We start from the raw sequence: 21,881 nt of genomic DNA, 5'->3' as shown, positions 1-21,881 counted from the left end.
TGTACACACTACAAGCCCACTAGTGAAACTTGAATGGAGTAAAGCCACTGTTTGGCTACCATTTCTTTTAGCCAGTTCTATACTTTATGGCTTTTCGGTATTTTTCAGAATAAAGTGAGGATCATGTTGAATGTGGGGAAGTCAAGTCTTGCCTTGTTTCGCGTTATTCTGAAATATATTAACCCTGGAACTGAAGCCGTATCTGGCCACGTGACTATTTACCCATCCTGGGCTGAGGCAGGTAGGCAAATTTTCAAGCCTTTTTTTGGATTAAGAAATGATGAACTAGTGAAACATTTTCTTCAGTTTTCACAAAGTTACCTCCTGAGAAAAGATGGAGTCTGATGCATAGTCTGATTAGGGTAGTGTCCTGTCCTTTGCTACCTTTTCAATCTCTAAACATTCTGCTTATTTAAATTTTGTTGTTAAGTTTACTATTAACTGTCTTGTGAAAAATTGGTGTAACAACCTATGTGTCTTCGCTGAACCCCATGGTCTATGATATCACCACAGGGCAAAGCTAATTTATAATTCATTCATGGTAGAGTGGGTGTCACCTCTGCGGTGACTCCCCTAAATTTTTACATTGTTTCAGGCAAACCAAATAGCCCAAGGAGAAATGGGTGAGTGTAGGAATTTTTAAGATGAATGCGGTAAAGCATGAAGCCCAGGAGAACTCCAGAAAGAAACATGCAAACCTCACTGAAGGTTGAGGGATTCCTGAGGGCACAGGAAAATCACAGTCAGAGCACAGATCTCAGCACTGTTAGAGCTGAGGCCTGGAAGTCTGTTCTGCAAGAAGTTAGCACTTCTACCATTCCTGGAAACAGATTCCAGAAAGCACTAGGAGTCCCACATGGACCAAAGATGGTGCCAGTGGAAATCTAATTTGAGATTGAAACACAGGAATCTTTGTTCAGCATCCATGGCGAAGTCACTGGGGGCAGTGGTGATGCTCCTGAGTTGTGTCAACCAGGTTGCGAGGCTGGATGATGATGAATAACACAAAGAACTAGCGGGCTTGCTTTATCATATACATATACTTTGGCATTGATTTTCTCACATGGTAAGTTTGTGAACTGATGAGAGTTGAAGAGGAAACAGAACTGAGAGGTTTAGTAAATCGCCTAAGTGCACCTCTGGTCTTTATAGACAAGTTGGAATCTTCAGACTCCAAATTCTTTCTAATAGACCCTGATGCCTCCTCGATGACAATTTCATCAGCACTTTGCTCTCCATTAACTCAAACAGGTGGAATACATTGTGGCTTGTTTTCCCTTCCTCTGGGACACCTTTATTAAGCCCCCATGTCTGAGTCAGGGGCCTTGGTTGTGGATTCTTGTGGTAACCTAGGCCTCCTCCCAAACACCACTGTCTATGCTGTGCCAAATTCTCCTGTTTTATCGTCTGTAATCCCTCACCTTTCCCATCCCACCCAGCAAAAGCCATGCTGGCTGTGTGCAGTCCCTCATGCCCAGAACCTAGATCTAGTGGATGTTTGTAGAAAGAATGCAAGGATTTGGAGCAAACATTTCTTCTGAAGAAAAAGTCTCAGTTGGACTCTGATGCAGCAGTTTGGTTTGTTTCTGAACCTTGTACAGAAGGTTCACTGTTTGTTTCATACAGAAGAAAACACTTTGCATCCTGAGAACAAACAAAAAACCAAAACCTTTTATTACTTCAGAATGGACACATGTTCTTCCATAGAAATTAAAAGAATAAAATAATTTAATATCTAAGGTAATGTGTTAACACTTAGATGCAATGAAATTTCCTAAGCAGTTTACATGCGTTAATATACTTAATCACTTAACAAATTTAAAAAGTAATTAACATCTTATCAATATCTTTCTAGTCTGTTTTATAAGTATGTGAATGGTAAATAAAATCAAGGGGCGCCAGGGTGGCTCAGTCAGCTAAGTATGTGACTTCGGCTCCGGTCATTATCTCACGGTTCATGAGTTCGAGCCCCGCGTTGGGCTCTGTGCTGACAGCTCAGAGCCTGGAGCCTGCTTCAGATTCTGTGTCTCCCTCTCTCTTTGCCCCTCCCCTGCTTGCACTCTGTCTGTCTCTCTCTGTCTCTCAAAAATAATAAACGTTAAAAAATTTTAAAAATAAAATCAATATGTCTGATCAGTAAGTATGCTCAGTAACCATCTTAAACTTCTTCAGATGTAAACTGAATGTTCAAAACTGAAAATCCAAAATCATAACAGTGATTGCTAGACCAGTGCCTTGGGCAATTCTTTTTATTTCTGATAGGTGCTGTGCAAAGCAAGGAAGTCCTCTTCCTGCCAAGTAAGGAGCCAGCCTTTGTCACGGTCCCCGGAAATGGTTTGGCAGACCCGTTTTCAATTGCACCAGGGACATGGCTTGCTTGTATTCAAGCAGAGGGCGTCCTCCTGGTAAGAGTCCTCCTGAGTGGAGAGTTCTGTGGGATTCTTCCCCCCTTAGAAATGGTCCAATCCACAGTGACCCACAGGGACCATTAGATATCAAAATCCACCTCCCTTTTAGACACAGGAAACTATGGTGACATTTGCCCTCAACATAGGAGCCAACTTAAAATATCTGTTATATTTTTCAGCCAGCTTCTCTCAGACACACACACACACACACACACACCAACAACTATAACTATAATGACTCAAAGTTATCAGAATAAATGCAAAACCTTCATATGCATTATGTCCCCACCTTTCAAAAGCTTCTTTGGGAGTTTTCATCATGAATCAGAAGGGCATCAAAAAAAAAAATCAGCCTCTCTGGGAATTGTGTGGAGTGAATCAGAAGAAGCTAGAGGAAAAGAAGATCCTAATATCAGTGAAGTTCTTGGTGGTGGAAAGAGAAGGGAGAACCGATGCTTCTCCAACATTCCCTGCCTTCTTCTACCTGAAACATAGGCAGCAGCCTCACCAAACGATTGCCTTGGACAAAGAACCCTGCATTACAGGAGAAGCTCTATCCTCGTGTTCTACTAGGATAGCCAGAGGAACCATGGGGAGTTAAGGGATGAAAACTGCTACCTGAGATACACCCCCCCTTTTGATGTCTGCTTTAGCTTATAGAAAGTCTTTTGAAAATAAAGTCTTCGACAAAGCTTGGTTTTAGGCGCTCAGAGCAGAAAACATCAAGCTTTTCCTTCTGGCACAGTCCTTTTGATTGGCTGTATTAGCAAATCTCAGGCAAGTTCTTTAACTCCAGGCCTGCCTCATTTGCTTCTTCCCTGTAATAGGGACAATGTTTATCCATATAGGTCCTTTCCAAATCTGGGATCTTCTGAGCATCATGTGAGGGTTTATGCTCGGCATTCAATCCCTATTTTTCTTGCATCTTCTTGGTAGAAAGCTTTGTTGCTTTACCAAAGTTTTAGAGTTTTTCATAGATGTTAGAAATGAGGATGAGGAAAATCCCGTTGATGCCAGTAATGGGTACAAAGTTAGATTAATGGAAAGAAGCTCATTATGTTACTTCATAGGCACGGAAGATACTTGATGACATTTAGCTGGTGCTGTTGTGTAGCAACACATATATATGCTTCCATATGATGATCCTATCTTCTCTACAGATGTTTTACGGACCACCTACTGTCAACTTTTACTATTCTAGGATCTATGGGACCATAAAGTATTGAGGAGCTATGGTCCCAACCTAAGGAAACTAGTAAGAGAACAATAATCACTGTGGAAATAAAGCCTACTGGACTAGTGAGACCCCCGTGGTAGACCACTGAGCCCCCTGGGCCGCCATGTGCCACTTTTCCTCTCCATACATTTCTCTTCTTTCCCATTCTAGACAAATTAAGGGCCCCGAAGGGAGAGAAAGCCTTATGGCTGGCGTATGAGTCTCTTCACAGTTATGGCAGACATCCCCCCTCCCCTTCGTCCTTCCCTCTGCACACAGGCAGGGATGCCAGCATTGCTCTGAAGCTGTCAGACCATCAGCATCTCAGAAACCTGAAGGTCTGCTCTTTCCTGAAGAGCTGTTTAGCTGAATTTACACTGTGGGCTTCATTTGGCACACTCCGTGGAACACGTTCTTCCTCTCATCTCCTAGGACAGGCAGTCAGCCAGTTTCAGTCCGTGATTCACCAGGATCACAAAACACCGTTTTTTATACATGCCATCGAGCGTTGCTTGGATATGGGAATAAAAAGCCGTGATACGTGATCTACAATTCAGTGTTCTGTTGTGTAGTGATAAAAGCAACCGGTATTTCAAAGGAACATGTTATCAACTGATAGCGTGTTACTTTTGTTTAGTTTTGAATTTATAACAATCCAGAAGAGACGGGAAAATTTCCCCTGAGACTTGCATACAAAAACATTCACCCTGAGATGCTTATCTCCCATGTTTGAAGCACCTGTGAGGAGCTGCTTTGTGTGTTTTGGTGAGTCGGGGGGCAGAACGAAGCAGCTGCTGTCGAGAGTTTAACATAGCGAGCTTCACCTGGTTGTTGTTAACTTAGCTGCTGATGGCTTGATTACTAAAAGAAGGGCCACCATCAAATGCGTAATTGTCCTTTTGGTCTTAATTTACTAGGACTACCTGGTGCTGCTTCCCAGAGACTACTATGAGGCATCCTCACTGCAACTGCCAGTCACACAGCCGTGCGCCGACTCAGGACCTCCCCAAGAGAAGTTAGTATGGGCAACGGTGTGACATCGGGTCCTCTAAATCAGGAGCCTTTGGTGCAAGGATTCGAGATAGGCCTCGGCATCACAACTGCAGCCAGATGCTTTGGATAATTATCTGATTGTGGTTTTTGTCTGAGGCTTAAAATAGAATCCAGGTTCATGGACCTTTCCTTCTTTTATTCGTCATGCAGATGAAAATTTACCATCCGATTCCTATAGTAGGCACTGGGTAGGAGTTCGTTGAAGGAATGATGAATGAATGGAATTGGATAAGAGTCCTTTGGGGATGCGTTTTGATATTGTGCTTTGTTCTCAGTTGTAACTGTTGTATTTTGTTGTTGAAGTTGCTTGCTTTACCAGCATTTGCCAGTGACCCGATTCCCCTGTGCCCTGGCTTGTGAGGCCAGACACTTCCTGCTTGATGGAGAGCCAAGACCCTTGGCAGTGAGGCAGCCTACTCCCGCACACCCGGTCATGGCGGACCTCAGTGGTAGAGAGGTGGGGCAGCCTTTTATTTACTGTCAAAGCTATTACTGTCTCCCCATCTGTGTCTGCTGAAAACCCTTGGCCACAGTTGCTTCTCAAATTCAGGGGAACCTGGAAGAATTTCTCAGAGGTGTTAATTACAGGTATCCTGAGTTCTCTGCTTCAGGTTGTGGCTGGGCGGTGCACCACACAGAGCATAGTAAGGTTAGTCTCTGAGCACTTTCTAGACATGGCAGGGAACATGGGCAACCACAGAATCCTCTCCTTTTTACTCCCTGGACTTATAAGGGCACGTCCTGCTCTACCTGATTCAGGGCAAGATCTTTCTAAAAGGCCTCCAGAAACTACACAGCTTACCCTAAAAGGATGCAATGCTCACAGACTGTTCAGCCCTCAGGCTAAGCAATTTGTAAGGGTTGATTTCTTTGAGCTCAAAATCTGGAAATGCTACATGCCAGGGCATCTCCCTCATGGCTTAGAGGGCAGGTTACCACAGGCTTTGGCATTACTTTTCTTCTCAGAGTTTTTGAGGCCTCAAAACGATTTAAGACTATACTGATTTAAGATTTGCGTTCAAAGTAGTATATAGTAACAATAAAAACACACAATGCAATACCTCAGAACAAAGACACTGAAAAACAAACTTCCGTCACTATATTTCCATTCCTTACTTTCTACAACATTCTCTGTTTTGTACCTTTGAGGAAAATGTTCACGATTAAATTTGTAGACTGAAAACATATATGGTATTACTTCTGAATATTTAGATATGTACCTTTTTTGTAAACTATATTGCTAACATTTCCAAGGTAGCTATTAGAGGATTTTAAGGATACTTCTTTAGTCTTCATTTCATTTTATTAGAGTTTTTATTTTGCAAAAAAGAGAAGTACATATGCCTGTTGTAACAAGTAAAGCGATATAGGCATTCATAAAGAGAAATTAATGAAATCATTTCCACTCCATTCTACCAGTGTGCTGTATCCCTCCCTACCCATGCTGAGCACACACACACACAAATGCATATATATACATAAATATGCACGCACACATACAGATGTGTGTGTGTGTGTGTGTGTGTGTGTTCCCCAGACAGCAGGAAGGTGCTGTTGAGAAGGGCCAAACTCCAGGAAATGATGCTGATGATTCATCTGGAGGTGTCCTTGCCTCTGATTTAGCCCAGAGCCATATAGCACTGAGGCCTTGGGCAGGGCCATATTTGCATGATGCGTAAAACTAAGCCCTGGGCTGTCCAGTTTTATTTAACAGTCTGTTTTACTAGTTTATCTAAATGCTTACAGACATGTGCTAATATAGTAGTGACTAGCTCATGTGGCTGTATAAACTTGAATTAATTAAAACTAAGTAGAGCTAAACATCCAGTTTCTCCGTTGCACTAGCCACATTTCAAGTGCTCAGCAACCACATATGTCTAGTGTCCACCTTATTGGAAAACACAGAGTATGAAATATTTTTGCTATCCAGAAGGTTCTATTGGACAGTGCTGTAATAGATCATTGTGCTAAAATTCAGAGACTAATGGCATTCGAAGAGGTCTTAGAAATCATTTGATTTCCCTTCCTGTGAAGGAATCCTTTCTACATTAGCTTTTTTAAACATTCATTTAGCCTCTGTTGAATACTTAAATTGATGGAGGACTCACTTCTTCTAGAGGTAGGTAAATTTTGATCATCATTAGCCGCCTGGAGCAAAATGCAGAGTAATCCCTCCTCCATTTTAAAAAAAGTTTTATTATCAAGAGTCAGATGCTCAAACCAACTGAGCCACCCAGGCACCCCGCTCCCCGCCCCTGCTCCTCCATTTTGAAAACCCATGTGTAGCGTGATGATTAAGATGGTTCTGGAGTGAAACTGCCTGCCTTTGTGTTTTGGGTCATCAGTAACTAGCTGTGAAATCTCCCTAGGCCTGAATTTACTAGTATACAAAATGGGGATAAGAATAGTAGCTACCTCATGAGTACTATTAAATAAAATAATCCATGAGGGGCTCTTGTTGTGGTGCCAGACACACAGTGATCACTCAGTAACCATTAACCATACTGCTGTTATGTATTCTAGTCACCACCATGGGCAGAAAGGAAGAGCAACCCACTAAGTCTAGCTCGTATGAAGGGTTTTTCCTTTTCCAGGATACAGAAGGTCTAGAAGGATTCCAAAGGCAGGAACCAAGTACATTCTGGTCTTCCAGGAATCTGAGAGAGACAGAGCTACCAGGCCGTCATAGAAGAAAGCCTTCTCTCCGTGTGTTTGCTGTTCACCTCTCCCTCTATTGAATGACCTCCTTTGCTTACTCATAGCTGTTTGTCTCACACACATACCATGAAGGTTGCTTCGGTCTCATTTCTTTGTTAACTCCTAGCTCCGGCACTTATTGCCATTTGAATATCCCCTTTTTCCCTTTATTCTTTCTGAGAAAGGGAATCTGGACAGCTCATTTTTTAAAGTCAGACCACACCTGTTGTACACCAGGCAAGCCTCTGTCTCTTATAAACAAATTCATTGCTATATTTTTTATATTTCAATTTGATCATCTCTGTTTTACAATGTGATTTTAATTGATTTATATTTATTGTGATTTCAGACATATTTGGACTTATTTTTATCATCTTAATTATTTTACTAGCTTTGTATTTGCCTTCTTAAAAATAATTTTCCTACTTTGGTTTCTTTTCTTTTTTTCTTTTTTCTTTTTTCTTTTTTTTTTTGAAGTAAGTTCTAGGCCCAACATGGGGCTGGAACTCAATGCTGAGATCAAGAGTTGCATGCTCTACTGACTGAGCCAGCCAGGCACCCCCTACTTCTGTTTGATTAAGACAGTTTTCTCTATTTTTCTGCTTGTTTGATAAGTACAGATTGTTTTCTGGTATTTTAGTGGTTACCCTTAATATTTTAACATAAGTTCTTGAAGCATATATTTTCCACCCAAGTCTAAAGTTATTCACTAATTCTGATCTCTTATTTTACATGACACAGACTTTAGAATGATTATTTACCCATTGAAAACCAACCTCCAAGTTATTGTTGCTGTACAGAAATTTTATTTTTACCCTCTTCCCCAGACTTTCAGGTAGATTGTAAGTTTCATCTCAATTCAAATATACCACATACCATCCCTCCCTCTCTCCTCCCTTCCTTTCTTTCTTTTTTTTTTTTTTTCCCTCTTTTCCATTTCTTCTTGGAATTTCCTCTCCTGCAATCTTCCATCTGTCTTCTTTGCTCTTGATGTAGTCTCTGGATCTAGGGCACAGCCATTTCCTGAAATATTTCATTGCCACATCCCACCATCCTAAATATTCTCATTTTTATCTTCATTGTATTGGGATTTTTTTGTTTTTGTTTTTTTTATTATTGGAACTCCCTTTTTTTTCTTCTTCTTCTTCCACATTTTGGTAGATTATATCCTCCAATGGCTTCCTTCCTGAGAAAGGCCACACAGACACAGAGGAGGTCCTTTTATTTTTATTTATTTATTTATTTTTTTCCCTTTGAGACCTTGCATATCTGGAACTATCGTACACTCAGTCTTGATTTTTTAGTTTGGTTAGATGTATAATTTTATTTTTATTGGTTTTTTTTTAAAGACACTCTTAGGCAGGCTCTATGCTTAACTCTGTGGAGCCCAATGCAGTACTCGATCTCATGACCATGAGATCATGACCTGAGCTGAAATCAAGAGTCAGACACTTAACTGACTGAGCCCCCCAGGCACTCTAGATATATAATTTTATATTAGAAATCATTTCTTTTTAGAATTTGATGACATTTCCTCACTGGCTTCTACCTTCAAGTCCTGCTCTCGAGAAGTTACATTGTGATTCCCAATGCTTTGACTGCAGCTTGCTTTTCCCTGCTTAAAGCTTTTGAGATAATTTCTTTATTTCTCGTGTTCTGAAATTTCACAAAGGTGTGCCTTGATATAGGTAATGTTTCTACTAGTGTGCCAGGCTCTCAGCCTTTTAGCCTGGAAACTTCTATCCATTGTTCAGGGAAACTTCCTTGAGTTATTTCATTGATAATTTATTTCTTTATCTTTAATCAACATTTACCATCTCTTTATCTCATTTTATGTTTGGGATATTTCTTTAATCTTTTCTTCCAATGCTCATCCAACTCTGCACCCACACAGACATATAGGTGTCAGCTTTTTCTGATCTAATTGGTTAACATCTGCTTTCCAGCTTCCAAAATCTGTTGATTTCTCTAGCCTGTTTCCTGCCGCCCTCTTTCCTATCCTCTTTTTGTTTGTGGGTTTATGATTTAAAAAAAAAAACCCAACTCGAATTTTTGTGGAATTCTGAGAGGGAAGATCAATAAGTATAAGCATTTAATCTATTATATTTAGCCAGAAATCCTAGGATGGACTTTTATTTGTGATACTCTAAAGTTCCATTATGATATATTTAGGTGTGGATTTATTTTTATTTATCTGTTTAGTCCTCAGGCTACACTTTCAGAATGAAGATTCATATCTTTTATCCTGGGAAATTCTCAGATGTTATCACTTCAAATGTAATTTTGCTGCCATTCCTTACATTCTTCTTTTCTGGAAATCAGCCTGGATGAATGTTGGAACCTCACAGTCTATCTACAAACTACTCTTTCATATTTTTATATAGCTTTGGCTCTTTGTGCTGCTTTACGGGTGAATTCCTCAAGACTTTCTTAGAATCCACGGATGTTTCACTATCTCCAGTTTAGATTTTATCCAGCCTGTTGGTTCAGTTTAATTTATACTGTTAATCTCAAAGACTTCTAATTGGCTCTTACTCACATTTACTTTCCCTTATTTTTTCCCCACCAATTTAGTTTTATAACTTTATTTACTTTTTAAAGAGATTCCTCTTTCATTTATATTTTTGAGTATCTTAATACCCTTGGAGGCAGGTGTGTTTCATAATTCAGCATTTAAAAATTTTTTTTAAGTTTATTTATTTGAGAGAGAGAGGGAGAGAGAGAGCAAACAGGGGAGGGGCAGAGAGAGAGGAAGAGAGAAATCTCAAGCTGGCTCCGTGCTGTCTGATGTCTGATGTCCAGCCTGATGTCTGGTTCGAACTCACGAACTGTGAGATGATGACCTGAGCCAAACCCAAGAGCCGGACGCTTAACTGACTGAGCCACCCAGGCACCCCAGAATTCAGAATTTTAAAGATTCTGCACACACACATCATCATCGTCATCATCATCATCATCATCATCATCTCCATTGGGGTCCTGGCCAACATCCTGTAATCAAACAGGTTGATATTTCTCCAACAAAAAGCTTGAATAGGCACTTCAAGAGAAATACATTAAGACTGTATACGTGGACTTAGTTCAAGTCACATTTTGCCACCAAGTGATGATTGGTTAGGTGAGATTAGGTTTTGCATCCAAACAAGATCCAAAAAAGATTCCTTTTCCACGTTTGAAGATTTCAGATTAGGGACCAGTGTATTCATTTTAAAGTCTTTGTCAGACTCTGATAAAATTCATCTTATCTGAAGTAAATTCATCTTCTGATTGATGATATTGTTGCATGTTTCTAACATTAGATTTCTTTATGTGTTTTGGAGACATTTTGTTTGCAGGCTTATTGGCTTATTTTGAATGGAAGCTTTTTATCATCTCCCTTTTTCTCGCTAGCCATCTCAGCCTAGTAGTTTTGCAATGTCTCACCAGTCCTCTGGACCCTTAGCTCAGAGGCAAGCATTAAATATGCCACTTCTATCGCTGTGATACTGGGGATGGCACAGATTCAGACACTGAGTACGTAGGTGGCTTAAATCAGTTCTTGGTTATGAGGCTGTATCTTTGATATTTGATTCCCAAATTCTATAGCTTCTTGTAAAGCTGAAACCCAACTGGCAGATTGTCAGCAACTTTTTCAGCTTTTCAGATTTGAGGGAACATTCCTCTTTGTCTTAAAAAAAAAATGAGCCTGGATCTGACCACTGTCTCATTGAGGCGTCTTTAGTTTTCTTTACTCCACAAGAGCTGAACTGCTGACCAAGACAGGCTGCTTCCAGACCTTGAGGACAGCAGGCCCCTGACTTCAGCCCCAGTGCGTTTCGAGTTTTTCTTTTACTTCTGGTCCATCAGTTTTTAAATCTAAAACACGTCTTTTTGTTTTCCTTTTAAAACATTTTATCTATAGTTGCTATCTCTTGGAGTGGAAGGGGTGCAGAAAATGTCAATTCACTGTGCCGTCTGAACTGGGAGTCACCCTCATATTTTAAAAATGCTAAGTTCTATCCCCTTTTTATTAAAACCCTCCTTTCCCTTCCCACAGTCCCTCAGCTATACCTCTTGCCTCCTTCACAAACAAACTTCTCCAAAGAATTCGACAATTCTACACTGTTCCCGATTCTTTCACTTCCATTCACATCTCTACCCACAGCCGTCTGGCTTTCATCTCTCCTACTCCATTACCTTTTTCTTTCTTTCTTTCTTTCCTTCCTTCCTTCCTTCCTTCCTTCCTTCCTTCCTTCCTTCCTTCCTTCCTTCCTTCCTTCCTTCCTTCTTCTTCTCCCTCTCTCTCTCCCTCTCTCTCTCTCTCTCAGTTTCCAATCTTGTCAGTAAATCCAGTGATTATTTTCATTCCTCATGTGTTCATCTGTTTAACTTCTCAGCAGCTTTCAATACTTGTTGAATATCCCTTCCAAGTTAAAACACTCTCTTACCTTGTTTTTCATAATTTAAGAGTGGTCTGGATCTCTTCCTACCTCTCTGGCTGCTTCCTTAGAATATCATTTACAGGTTCAACCTCTATCTAGCCATTAAGTGTTAGAATTTGTTGAGGTTCAGTTTTAGCCTTTGTCTTTTTACTTTATGTTCTCTCCCTAAGCAGCCTCCTCCAAGCCTATTGTGTTAGATGCCAACTCGACACAGATAACTCCCAAAGTGGTATGTTCAGTCATACCTGTCCTTTTATGTGCAGAACAGCATTGCCAACTTCCTTCCTGACATTACCTCTTAGGTGTCTCGAAGGGATCTCAAATTACATTTTACTACCTAAGTAAATGGTACCACCGTCCATCTAATTTTATAAATCAGAATTCGTAGGGTCATCCATGATTTCTTCCGTTCCCTCCCTTACCAAAGACAACCCATCCTTGAATCTTAATGTCTTTTCTTAAATGTCTCTACTTCTCTTTGTGTATCTTTCTTGCCCAATATTTGATCATCATCTTTCATGAGGATCTCTGCAGTAACCTCCTGATTAGCTCACTCACACCAGCTCTTGCCCATTGCATCTCCCAGTCCACACTCCATATGATAGTCAGCATACTCATGTTGATAGAAATATAATATCTGATCATCACAGGCACTCTCACCCCATATTCACCCATACACAATTGGAACATTACGATAACAGCTTACTGCTTTAGGATAGAGACAAAAGATTTTAATGGCCTCTAAGGCTACCCCTCCTTCCTCCCAATGCCTCCCCTTGCTCTCTGTTCCTTGTCACTGTGGCCTGCCTTCAGTCTCTTGGACTTAACATTATTTGTTACCCTACAGCCTGTGTGTCATAGGGTAGCCTCCTACTGCAGGATGTTCCCTGTGCCTGAATGCTCCTCCCTCCCCCTGGGTCCTGGCTGTCTGTTCCTTGTCCTCTAGCACTCAGCCAAGTCGTTGCTTCTTCAGGAAATCTTCCCCTTCCCTAGTCTCCCTGACTGGCTCAGGCTGTCCTCTAAGAACCTATGCAGAATATTTGTCATATGTGTAATTTCACACTGTGTTTGTCTAATTGTCTAATTATTTGATTAAAGTCTGAGGGCAGAGACCAGATATGTCTTGTTTCCCATTGTATGCCCATCAGGTGAGCTGGCATAGAGGAGGTGTTTAATAAGTATAGATTGACCAAGTCATTTTGAATCCTCATTTTGACACCAGACATGTTAATCACCCCTCTTAGCTTTGTGTAAGTACCAGATTTGACATGCCTGCCTTTTATGTCTTTATCTTGAAACACTCATAACCAGGTGAGGGCAGTTCTATGCCATAAAACCAGAAAGATCCTTCCAGTTTGACACTGGTTCTCTTTAAGTTCCCCTTTACTAAGATAAATAATTGATAACAAATAGCAAATAGTAAAGTTTCTATTTGCCATCATTTATCGTTTATCTGAGTTTCTGAAAACCTACTTTTACCCTTAGATGAATTCAGAAGCCTTCCCACACATCTTCCAAAAAATCAATGACTAGGACTCAGAGTGGAAAGAACAATAGAAACTTATAATAGAGTGCTATGATAGAACTGGCAGCCAGTAATAACTTCTGGGAGAAAAGTGAATATACATTATTGGCTTGTGTGTGTTTTATGGTGGGGTGAAGACAGACAGACCCTTGTTTGGAGATGCCCCAGGGAGAAATGCTGCTAATAACCTCCCCACACAGACCCATATTTCACTCCAGAACAGAGTGGAAAAGTGGTGTGGATAATCCACTTTTTTTTCCCCTGAAGTAAGTCTTTCTATTATATAAGTGATAGAAAAATCATCGGGGAAAGCATTAGTTGTGTGGTTCAGGGCTGTGCAGAGAGAACAGTAAATGTGAATATCCTGAAGACGGGGGGAGGGAGGATTTTAATTAAGTATGGTAAAGCTTGGCTGGGCCTGAGATTACAGACTCAAGTGGGTTAAACTGCTGTGGAATGTAGTTCCAGTATTGGCTCAGACATTCAATATGCACGTATACTTTGACCCAGCAATTCTACTTCTAGGAATCTTACAGAAATACCAGCATAAGGATATTTACCTATCTATACACACACACACACATACATACATACACGTGATCATGTAACATTCTATGCTAATAGGGAAAATTAGAGACAACGTAAGTGTTACCATCAATAGGGGATTAGCTAAATAAATTAATTTACACTCACACTGTGGAAAGGTGGGAGGCCATTAGGAAAATGAAGTTTATCTGTATGTAGCTACAGACAGAGAAAATCTTGTTGAGTAAAAAAAGCAAGACGTGGCAAAAGGCAATAATCACAGTTATGATCATCGATATTTACAGAGTGCTTATGACATGCCAAATACCCTTCTAAGAGTCCTTCATATATTCATTCATTTAATCCTCGTGATAATTTTAAGAGGTGGGTACTCTTGCTATCCTCATTTGTACACAGGAGGATACCGAAGCATACAGACATTAAGTAACTTGCTCGAAGTCACACAGCTGGAGGCAGTATGGTTCCATACTCCAAGCTCCTAACCAATAGGGGATGGTGGGGGCGGGTTGTTTTTTGGTTTGGTTTTGGTTTGGTTTTTTGTTTGCTTGTTTTTGGTACAAGGCCAGATAGTAAATATTTTCAGCTTTGTGAGCCATATGGACTCTGTTGGAGCTACTCAGCTCTGCTGTCATGGTATAAAAACATCCATGATTCCTACTATGAGCACAGTTTTTCTTTAAAAAAAAAAAAGGTACATATGTGTGCATTTTCAGATGTGGAAAACGGTTTGGAAGCATGAAAACCAAACTATTACTAGTTATTATCCCAGGAGTGAGCTGCATATATCACGTCACGTTATCTGCATCCATATAATCGAAAGTTCACTCTTTAAATTGAAAAACAGCAAAAGAGCCTCAAGGCATACCTCTATCCTCTTCTCACCCATTGGAGATGGCTTTTTACCTCAAGTTTTAGAGTGTCTTTTGCCTTGAGAAACAAGGCAAATATATGGGTAATGGGAGTAGAAGCCCCTATAAGTAAGGTTGCCAGATTTAGAAAAAAATACCAATGCACCATTAAGTTTGAATCACAGATAAACCACAGTTATGTGTTGTTTATCTGAATTTCATACTTAATGGTTCATCCTGCATTTTTTAAATTTTATTTATTTATTTTTGAGAGAGAGAGAGAGGGAGTGTGAGCAGGGGAGGGGCAGAGAGAGGTTGGGGGTGGGGGTGGGGAAGAGGATCCGAAGTGGGCTCTGTGCTGACAGCAGAGAGTCTGATGCAGGGCTCGAACTCACCAACCACGAGACCATGACCTGAGCCCAAGTTGGAAGCTTAACCGAGTGAGCCATCCCGGCGCCCCCATCCTGTATTTTATCTGGCATTCCTACCCATAGGACCGCGTTTCTTACTGTGATGACGTACACTGTTCCCAGATGTCTGCTCAGCCTTGCCTTCACTATTGCCCATGTAAACTCATCCGGTGCATTTCACATCCACCTGCTCGGGCTCTCTGACAGGTGGAGATACAGCTGCGGCTGCGAGTTCCCCAGGTCGGCCACTACGTGGTGGTGGTGGAGTATTCCACGGGAGCAGACCAGCTGTCTGTGGTTGCTGTGCACATGCAGAGCCCTGGGTCAGTCCTGAGAGGCCAGGTGAACATCTACAGCTGCATGTACAGGTAATCAGTCCTGCCCTGGGGGATCCCTGTGTTCCTGAACGATCAGGAGGTCAGCTTTGGGAACTTTGGTTTTTATCTGGATTGGGATGTTGTTTCCTTTTTGAGGCTGATTTTGAAAACAAGCAGGTGACCGTGCTGTCTGGCGTCACCCCCAGTGTGAGTACTGGGAGACTTCTCTGTGGGCATCATCTTGAAAATGTTGCATTTTCTTGAAAAACTGTGTATTCTACTCACTCCTTTCGCTCAGATTCCCAGGAAGCAGCACGACCTTTTTATTTTATTCTCTGTCACCCCTGTGTGGTGCAGTGAAGTCAGTGTTCTCACTTCACATGCTGTGTAGAGCACCTGGGTGCGTGGAATAGGAGAAAAGACTCTGCCTCTGTCACAACCGCCTTCCCAAAATGCCCTTCAGAAACTGGGAATAATTGATGTTTGAGGATCATCAGGTGAAAAATAATTAACCAAAGATTTTATTTTTTTTAATGCTTATTCATTTTTGAGAGAAAGAGTTTGCAAGCTGCGGAGGGGCAGAGAGAGGGGGGGACAGAGGGTCCAAAGTGGGCTCCCCACTGCCAGCACAGAGCCAGATGCGGGACTCAAACTCACAAACTGTGAGATTGTGACCTGAGCCAAAGTCCGATGCTTAACTGACTAAGCCACCCAGGTGCCCCTAGCCAAAGATTTTAAAATTCACCCTGTTTAAGTTACTGTCTTCCAAGAACCTTGGCAAAGATTTATTAAAAGTTGTTTTTTTGTATAATATTTCAAGATATATGCAAATGTTCAGAATATGCTTTAATTAAAGAATCAGCTCAAGGGGTGTTTCCAACATGAAATTAATTGTATAATAATGGCACGGAAGTCAGTCTCTTCAGACAGCAGGTGGCAAACTGCAATGAACCCACCCAGTTCTTGGCCAAGGCCTTGGACATTTTATTACCACTACTTGCCTGTGGCTTTTTGTCAAACTTCAAATGACCTGAAGTAGTTGGACATTTTCCCTGTTTTGCAAATAAAAGAACGTATGAAAAGAGTTACTTTTAGGAACTTAGAATGGAAACTTTTATGAGACTTGATGAAATGGTTATTGAATTAACATCATGCTCTCAGCAACCCTAAAAAAGCAGCTGTGAGGGCTTCTTTTAAAAATCATTTAAAAAATCTCATCAGCCCTTTTCTCTGGGGTGATGATAAAACAAAAACAAAAAAAACGAAAAAAACAAAAAAAAAACCCCACAAAAAAACAGAGGACATAACTGCATTTGGATTTTTAGTAGGAGTACCAGATGGGCCAAAAAAGTTCTCCAGAATGTTCTATCATTATCTGAAAATGTTAGTTTAATCTGTGGATGACATCAGCAACCACTGGAATGTACACTCCTAGGTGGGTGGGTCACCTCACCACCTGAGTCCTGGAGACTGTTGGCCACAGGGTTGAGGCAGGGCTCCTCTGTACCCTGTTCCTCCAAGTCCACCCTCTGGTTCAGCTCTCTGACTCAGCTTTCCAGATCATATTGCTTGATCCCTGCTCCACAGGATACAAGGTGGTGATGGCTGAGAGCCCAGTAGGAAACACTCCTAATGTCCCTGGTGGCTCTCCGAACCGTCTCAGAAGAGGCTGAGAACATCTGTTCCAAGCAGAGAAGTGTTTTCAAAGCTCAGGAAAGAATGGTCACTCTTCCAGGGTTCCATAAGCCACGAGCTTGGTTTCATGACCTCTGTCTGCATGGCATTTGGGGAGGAGAACTGTGCGGTATTCCACAGATCGTTTTGGCTCTGGACATGACAGCCCCAGGTTCTTCACCTGGGACATTAGAATCCCAAGACAGTATTGTATTAGACTAGGACTTCCTTCTAATGTGTTTAACCATTTCCAGGAAAGTCTCGTGGTATTATTTCAACTCCTCTAAAATATTTCCTTCTTCTCTACTTTGGCTGTCATGTGACTAAGTGAAAATGAACAGGCTATTAGTACTGGCGTCCAAAAATATGGTGCAATTGGAAAATATTTGACCCATAAAAGCCTATTTCACATGACAGGCCCTTTCGACACTGCAGCTTTTCCTGCTGAGGGTTGAACCTTTCCCAACATTCTCGAGTGAGTTCTAATGGTGTTATTTTAAAAAATATCCCAACAGAAAAGTCGCGGTGCTAATTAAAATACCACTTTTCAGAACAGTGTTGTGATAAATATGATCTGCCTTCTGTAAGAGAGGTGATCACTCATGATGAAATCAATCCCGTTATTACCGTTTGTCTATTCTTAGTAAGAATTTTAAAAGGATATGGATAAGACTAAGTCTAAATGAATCACTTAATATATTTAACTCCCAGGGTTATGATTGAATCCAAAAGGAATGCACTTTAATTTCATACATGTACACATGCACAAAAGAGAAAACAACACAACTATTCATTGAGTTTCTAACCATGGCTCTGTATATACTATCTCATTTTAATCTTTACCAGAAAGTCATTGCATCAATCTTTTCCAACATCTCTCAGACAGTCATTTCTTCTCAGAGATAGACATAGTTTGACTCTAGTTTCCACATTGTATTTACAGACAGAAAAGTTGCTACAGAATATGAAGTCAGAAACATTTCTCCGAAAATACTTCCGTTAGGGGTTGTGCCATTAGAGTGTGTTCTTTGGTTCCAAACCGTGACCTTTGAAATGTTCCTGAACTCCGTATTTCACCTGATGGGGTGGAGGTAAGGAGCGTAGCTGGTACAATGAGGAAGGAAGGATGCGGAAAGCAGACTGAGCTTGCAAAGGCAAGCTCTGGTTTCTCATGGCTGGAGAAAGGCCAGCCCTAGTGCTGACATGGTGTGGAATCATCGCTGGGAGGCCAGTAGGCATCTTCAGTCACCAATGGTACCAACAATACTGATAAATTTCTCATAGCTTGTGTCTAGGAGATCAGACGTTATTGACCCTGGGACTTTTTCTCCCAATGACTAGACCGAGTATTACATCAAGCTGGTTTGGAAAAGCTGCCCTGAGACGTGCAGCTCAGACCACAGTCGGAAGGTTCTTTCTCTTTTATATTGCTTGTGGACTGCATACATCCCTCTTAAACTCGTTGTGTAGGAAAATTTGCCGTCAGCAACCTGGTTATAAACAGGAGAAGCTGAAGAGCAGTCAACTATCCCATGGGGAGACACAAAGTCAGGGAGACCAGAGAAGTCAGGCTAAGAAAACTTTTTCCTCTTGCAGCATCCTCTGCCGGAGTGTTGTGACTGATGGCAGGAGTCGCATCGCTGTCTATGAACTGTTAGCAGATGCAGACATTCAGCTCAAAGTGCGTGGGGCCCGATTCCTTCTGGTATGCTTCTGTTTTGCCCTTTGAGTTTTAGAAGCATTTTGTTGTTATATCTATATTTTAAAACTTACTAAAAATGTTGGCGGTCTTTGTATTACATCTCTAAAATGAACCTGTGAAGAATTGCCAACTTAATGATGTCTTTCCTTCCCATCTAGAACTCTGTCTTGCCTCTTCCTTTATTTGAGCCTTTTTATAGCACTCAGTAAAGTTTGGTCATCACATTTGAACATATCTCACAAAACTCTATTTTATTAATGTTTATCCATTGTTACTATTATGAGCGAAGTATCTTTTGTTCTTAATAGGTCCCAATTTATTATCATGCTGGTATATAGAAATGCACTAGTTACTGCTTATTTTCTTTCCCATTTTTCCATTTTATTATGTCTATTAGCTTCTTGGCAAATTCCTTAAGAATTTTCAAGATTGCAATCACCTGGTATTTCTTTTCCAGACTGTTGTTACTCTATCTTAAAAAGTATAGTATTCAGTTAGATATATATCGTTAAGAGTTAAAATTCCAAGTTTGGCAGATTAAATACCCTTCATGCCTTCCTTTTAATAGCACGACTTAAATATTGAGAATTGGGGCGCCTGGGTGGCTCAGTCGGTTAAGCGTCCGACTTCAGCTCAGGTCACGATCTCACACTCCGTGAGTTCGAGCCCCGCATCGGGCTCTGGGCCGATGGCTCAGAGCCTGGAGCCTGCTTCCGATTCTGTGTCTCCCTCTCTCTCTGCCCCTCCCCCGTTCGTGCTCTGTCTCTCTCTGTCTCAAAAATAAATAAGCGTTAAAAAAAATTAAAAAAAAATATTGAGAATTATGATAAACACAGGCAGTGGGATCTGAGCTAGGGAGGGGTGGCTAGATTTATAATAAATGTCTCAGGGAACAGAAGAGTAACTAAGTATGAAGCAACTTCCTGTCATTGCTAATATTAAGCATGTATCACATTCTGGGAAATGCCAGGCCAGCCTGTTCTGATATGTTTTAAATATTTGTGCTTGACAGTATTAAAAACTTTGAGCCTTCTCTGAAAAATTATCTTGCATTGAGTTGTTAAAAGTTATTACATAAATTATGTAATGACTTAAGACTTTCTTTTTAAAATCGTGACTCTTTTTATAAACATAACAATCCAAGCTAATCTTAACCTCCTCATCTTTGGAAATTATAACAGGACTGAATCTTTATCTAGTAAGCATAAGTTTGTCCTTTTTGACATAGTCAAATGTCATTCAGAGTCAAATATCATTCAGATGTCTAACTACAATTTAAGCTATGTGAGGGCAGGGGTATTATCCATCTTGGTCTTGTAGGATCCCCTAGTCTCAGTGCTTGGCATGTAGTAGGTGTTCAATAAAAATTTTTATTGAATAGGTTTGTGATCAAGCCGGTAATACAGTTTTGATTAAAATAAAATGTATTGATAAGTAAAAAACTAGCTCTGGAGACAGTTCCTTCAGTGAAGCCCAAATGTGCCTGAGATTTGAGTCCTCCTCTATTAAGAAAGATTATTTGTGGGGTTTTCTTGTTTTTGTTTTTTATTTTTCATTTTTTTTTAAACATCAAGTTTGTTTTTAACTTTTTATTTATTTTTGAGACAGAGAGAGAGAAAGAGTGCAAGCAGGGGAGGAGCAGAGAGAGAGGGAGGGAGATAAAGATCCTGAAGCAGGCTGTAGGCTCTGAGCTGTCGGCACAGAGCCCGACATGGGACTCGAACTCATGAACCGTGAGATCATGACCTGAGCCCAAGTCGGACGTTTAACTGACTGAGACACCCAGGCGCCCCTGTTTTTTGTTGGTTTTTTTTTTTAATGTTTATTTACTTATTTTTGACAGAGTGAGAGCACAAGAGGGGAGGAGCAGAGTGAGAGGGAGAGAGAGAGAGGACCCAAGCGGACTCCGTGCTGTCAGCACAGAGTCTGATGCACAACTCGAACTCACAAACCATGAGATCATGACCTGAGCTGAAATCAAGGGTTGGATGCTTAACCAACTGAACCACCCAGGCACCCCAAGTAAGATCATTTGTAGCAGGAGCTGGAGACAACAGGCTTGAATGGCAGCCTCCCTTGTTGCCTCCCACATTCCCCCTCTCCCTGCCAAGGCATCTGAAGAGCCAGCATCAACCCAGGGCAGGAGAGAGAAACAGGCACCAAAAGTCACTGACAAAGAGTTGTTTTTGAACTTTCATGATTTCATTTATTCATGTGACTATTCCAAGAGCATTTAGGCAGTGATCCTGTATACTAGGAAAAAGGGTTTGTTGTACATAACGATGTCATAGGGAGTGCCATTCTGCAATGTTTACTACTTTAAAATAACAGTGACGATTTCTGTACTTAACAGCTTTTTTAAGAGTATGTTTGACCATACCATTGGCTTTGCTAATAACCATGACGTACCTTTTTGCATTGTATTTGCTCAACAGCATCAAATTTGTATCATACCCATTGAAGAATTCTCAGTTGAATATCTGAGACCTCAAGTCAAGTGCATTGCCAGTTACGGGCAATATGTTAATCAAAGGTAATGAGTTCCCTTCCTTTCTCCCTTGTTGGTGCTCTGAGTGGTACTGTAGGACTTGCAAAGCTGTGACTTTATGCTTCCCTTCAGAAGTGATCACAGGCCAAGGTGCTAAAGGCTGGTGATCGCTTAAAAGAAAAAAATGAGCTAAATCATTTCCCCTGGCAGTCTTTCCAGAATTCCATAGTCTTAGGAAGCTGACAGAGTAGCATCTGAGGGAAATGGTTAAGCTTTTCCCTCAACGGTACTTACTGACTTGTGTTCTGAGCCCTCCCAAAGGCTCACTTTGTTCTCACCCTTTAATGTCTGTGTCTGAAGCTCTTCATTAAAAAAAAAAAAAAATCATGGGGGCACCTGGGTGGCTCAGTCAGTCGGGCATCTGACTCTTGGTTTCGGCTCAGATCACGATCTCTCGATTTCGTGAGTTTGAGCCCCGCATCGGGCTCTACGCTGATGATGCAGAGCCTACTTGGGATTCTCTCTCTCCCTCTCTCCCTCTGACTCTCCCTCACTCACACTGTCTCTGTCTCTCTC

General features: G+C 41.1%; 1 protein-coding gene across 5 annotated transcripts in view; it reads left to right on the top strand.

Moving 5' to 3' along the window:
* LAMA3 (laminin subunit alpha 3) overlaps positions 1 to 21,881 on the top strand; it is a 276,218-nt gene that overhangs the window by 140,187 nt on the left and 114,150 nt on the right. For all 5 annotated transcript variants that reach the window (XM_058692496.1, XM_058692495.1, XM_058692498.1 and 2 more), the window contains exons 20-26: positions 109 to 241; positions 2,263 to 2,405; positions 4,542 to 4,639; positions 4,981 to 5,134; positions 15,332 to 15,492; positions 18,712 to 18,820; positions 21,253 to 21,350. In XM_058692496.1, coding sequence (XP_058548479.1) covers positions 109 to 241; positions 2,263 to 2,405; positions 4,542 to 4,639; positions 4,981 to 5,134; positions 15,332 to 15,492; positions 18,712 to 18,820; positions 21,253 to 21,350 — 896 coding nt within the window. The remainder of the gene's footprint in view (positions 1 to 108; positions 242 to 2,262; positions 2,406 to 4,541; positions 4,640 to 4,980; positions 5,135 to 15,331; positions 15,493 to 18,711; positions 18,821 to 21,252; positions 21,351 to 21,881) is intronic.

Source organism: Neofelis nebulosa, chromosome 11 (genome assembly GCF_028018385.1).
Source record: "Neofelis nebulosa isolate mNeoNeb1 chromosome 11, mNeoNeb1.pri, whole genome shotgun sequence".
Taxonomy (NCBI): Eukaryota; Metazoa; Chordata; class Mammalia; order Carnivora; family Felidae; genus Neofelis; species Neofelis nebulosa.
The sequence above is the reverse complement of the archived record's forward strand: the minus strand, read 5'-3'. Positions and strand labels throughout refer to the sequence as shown.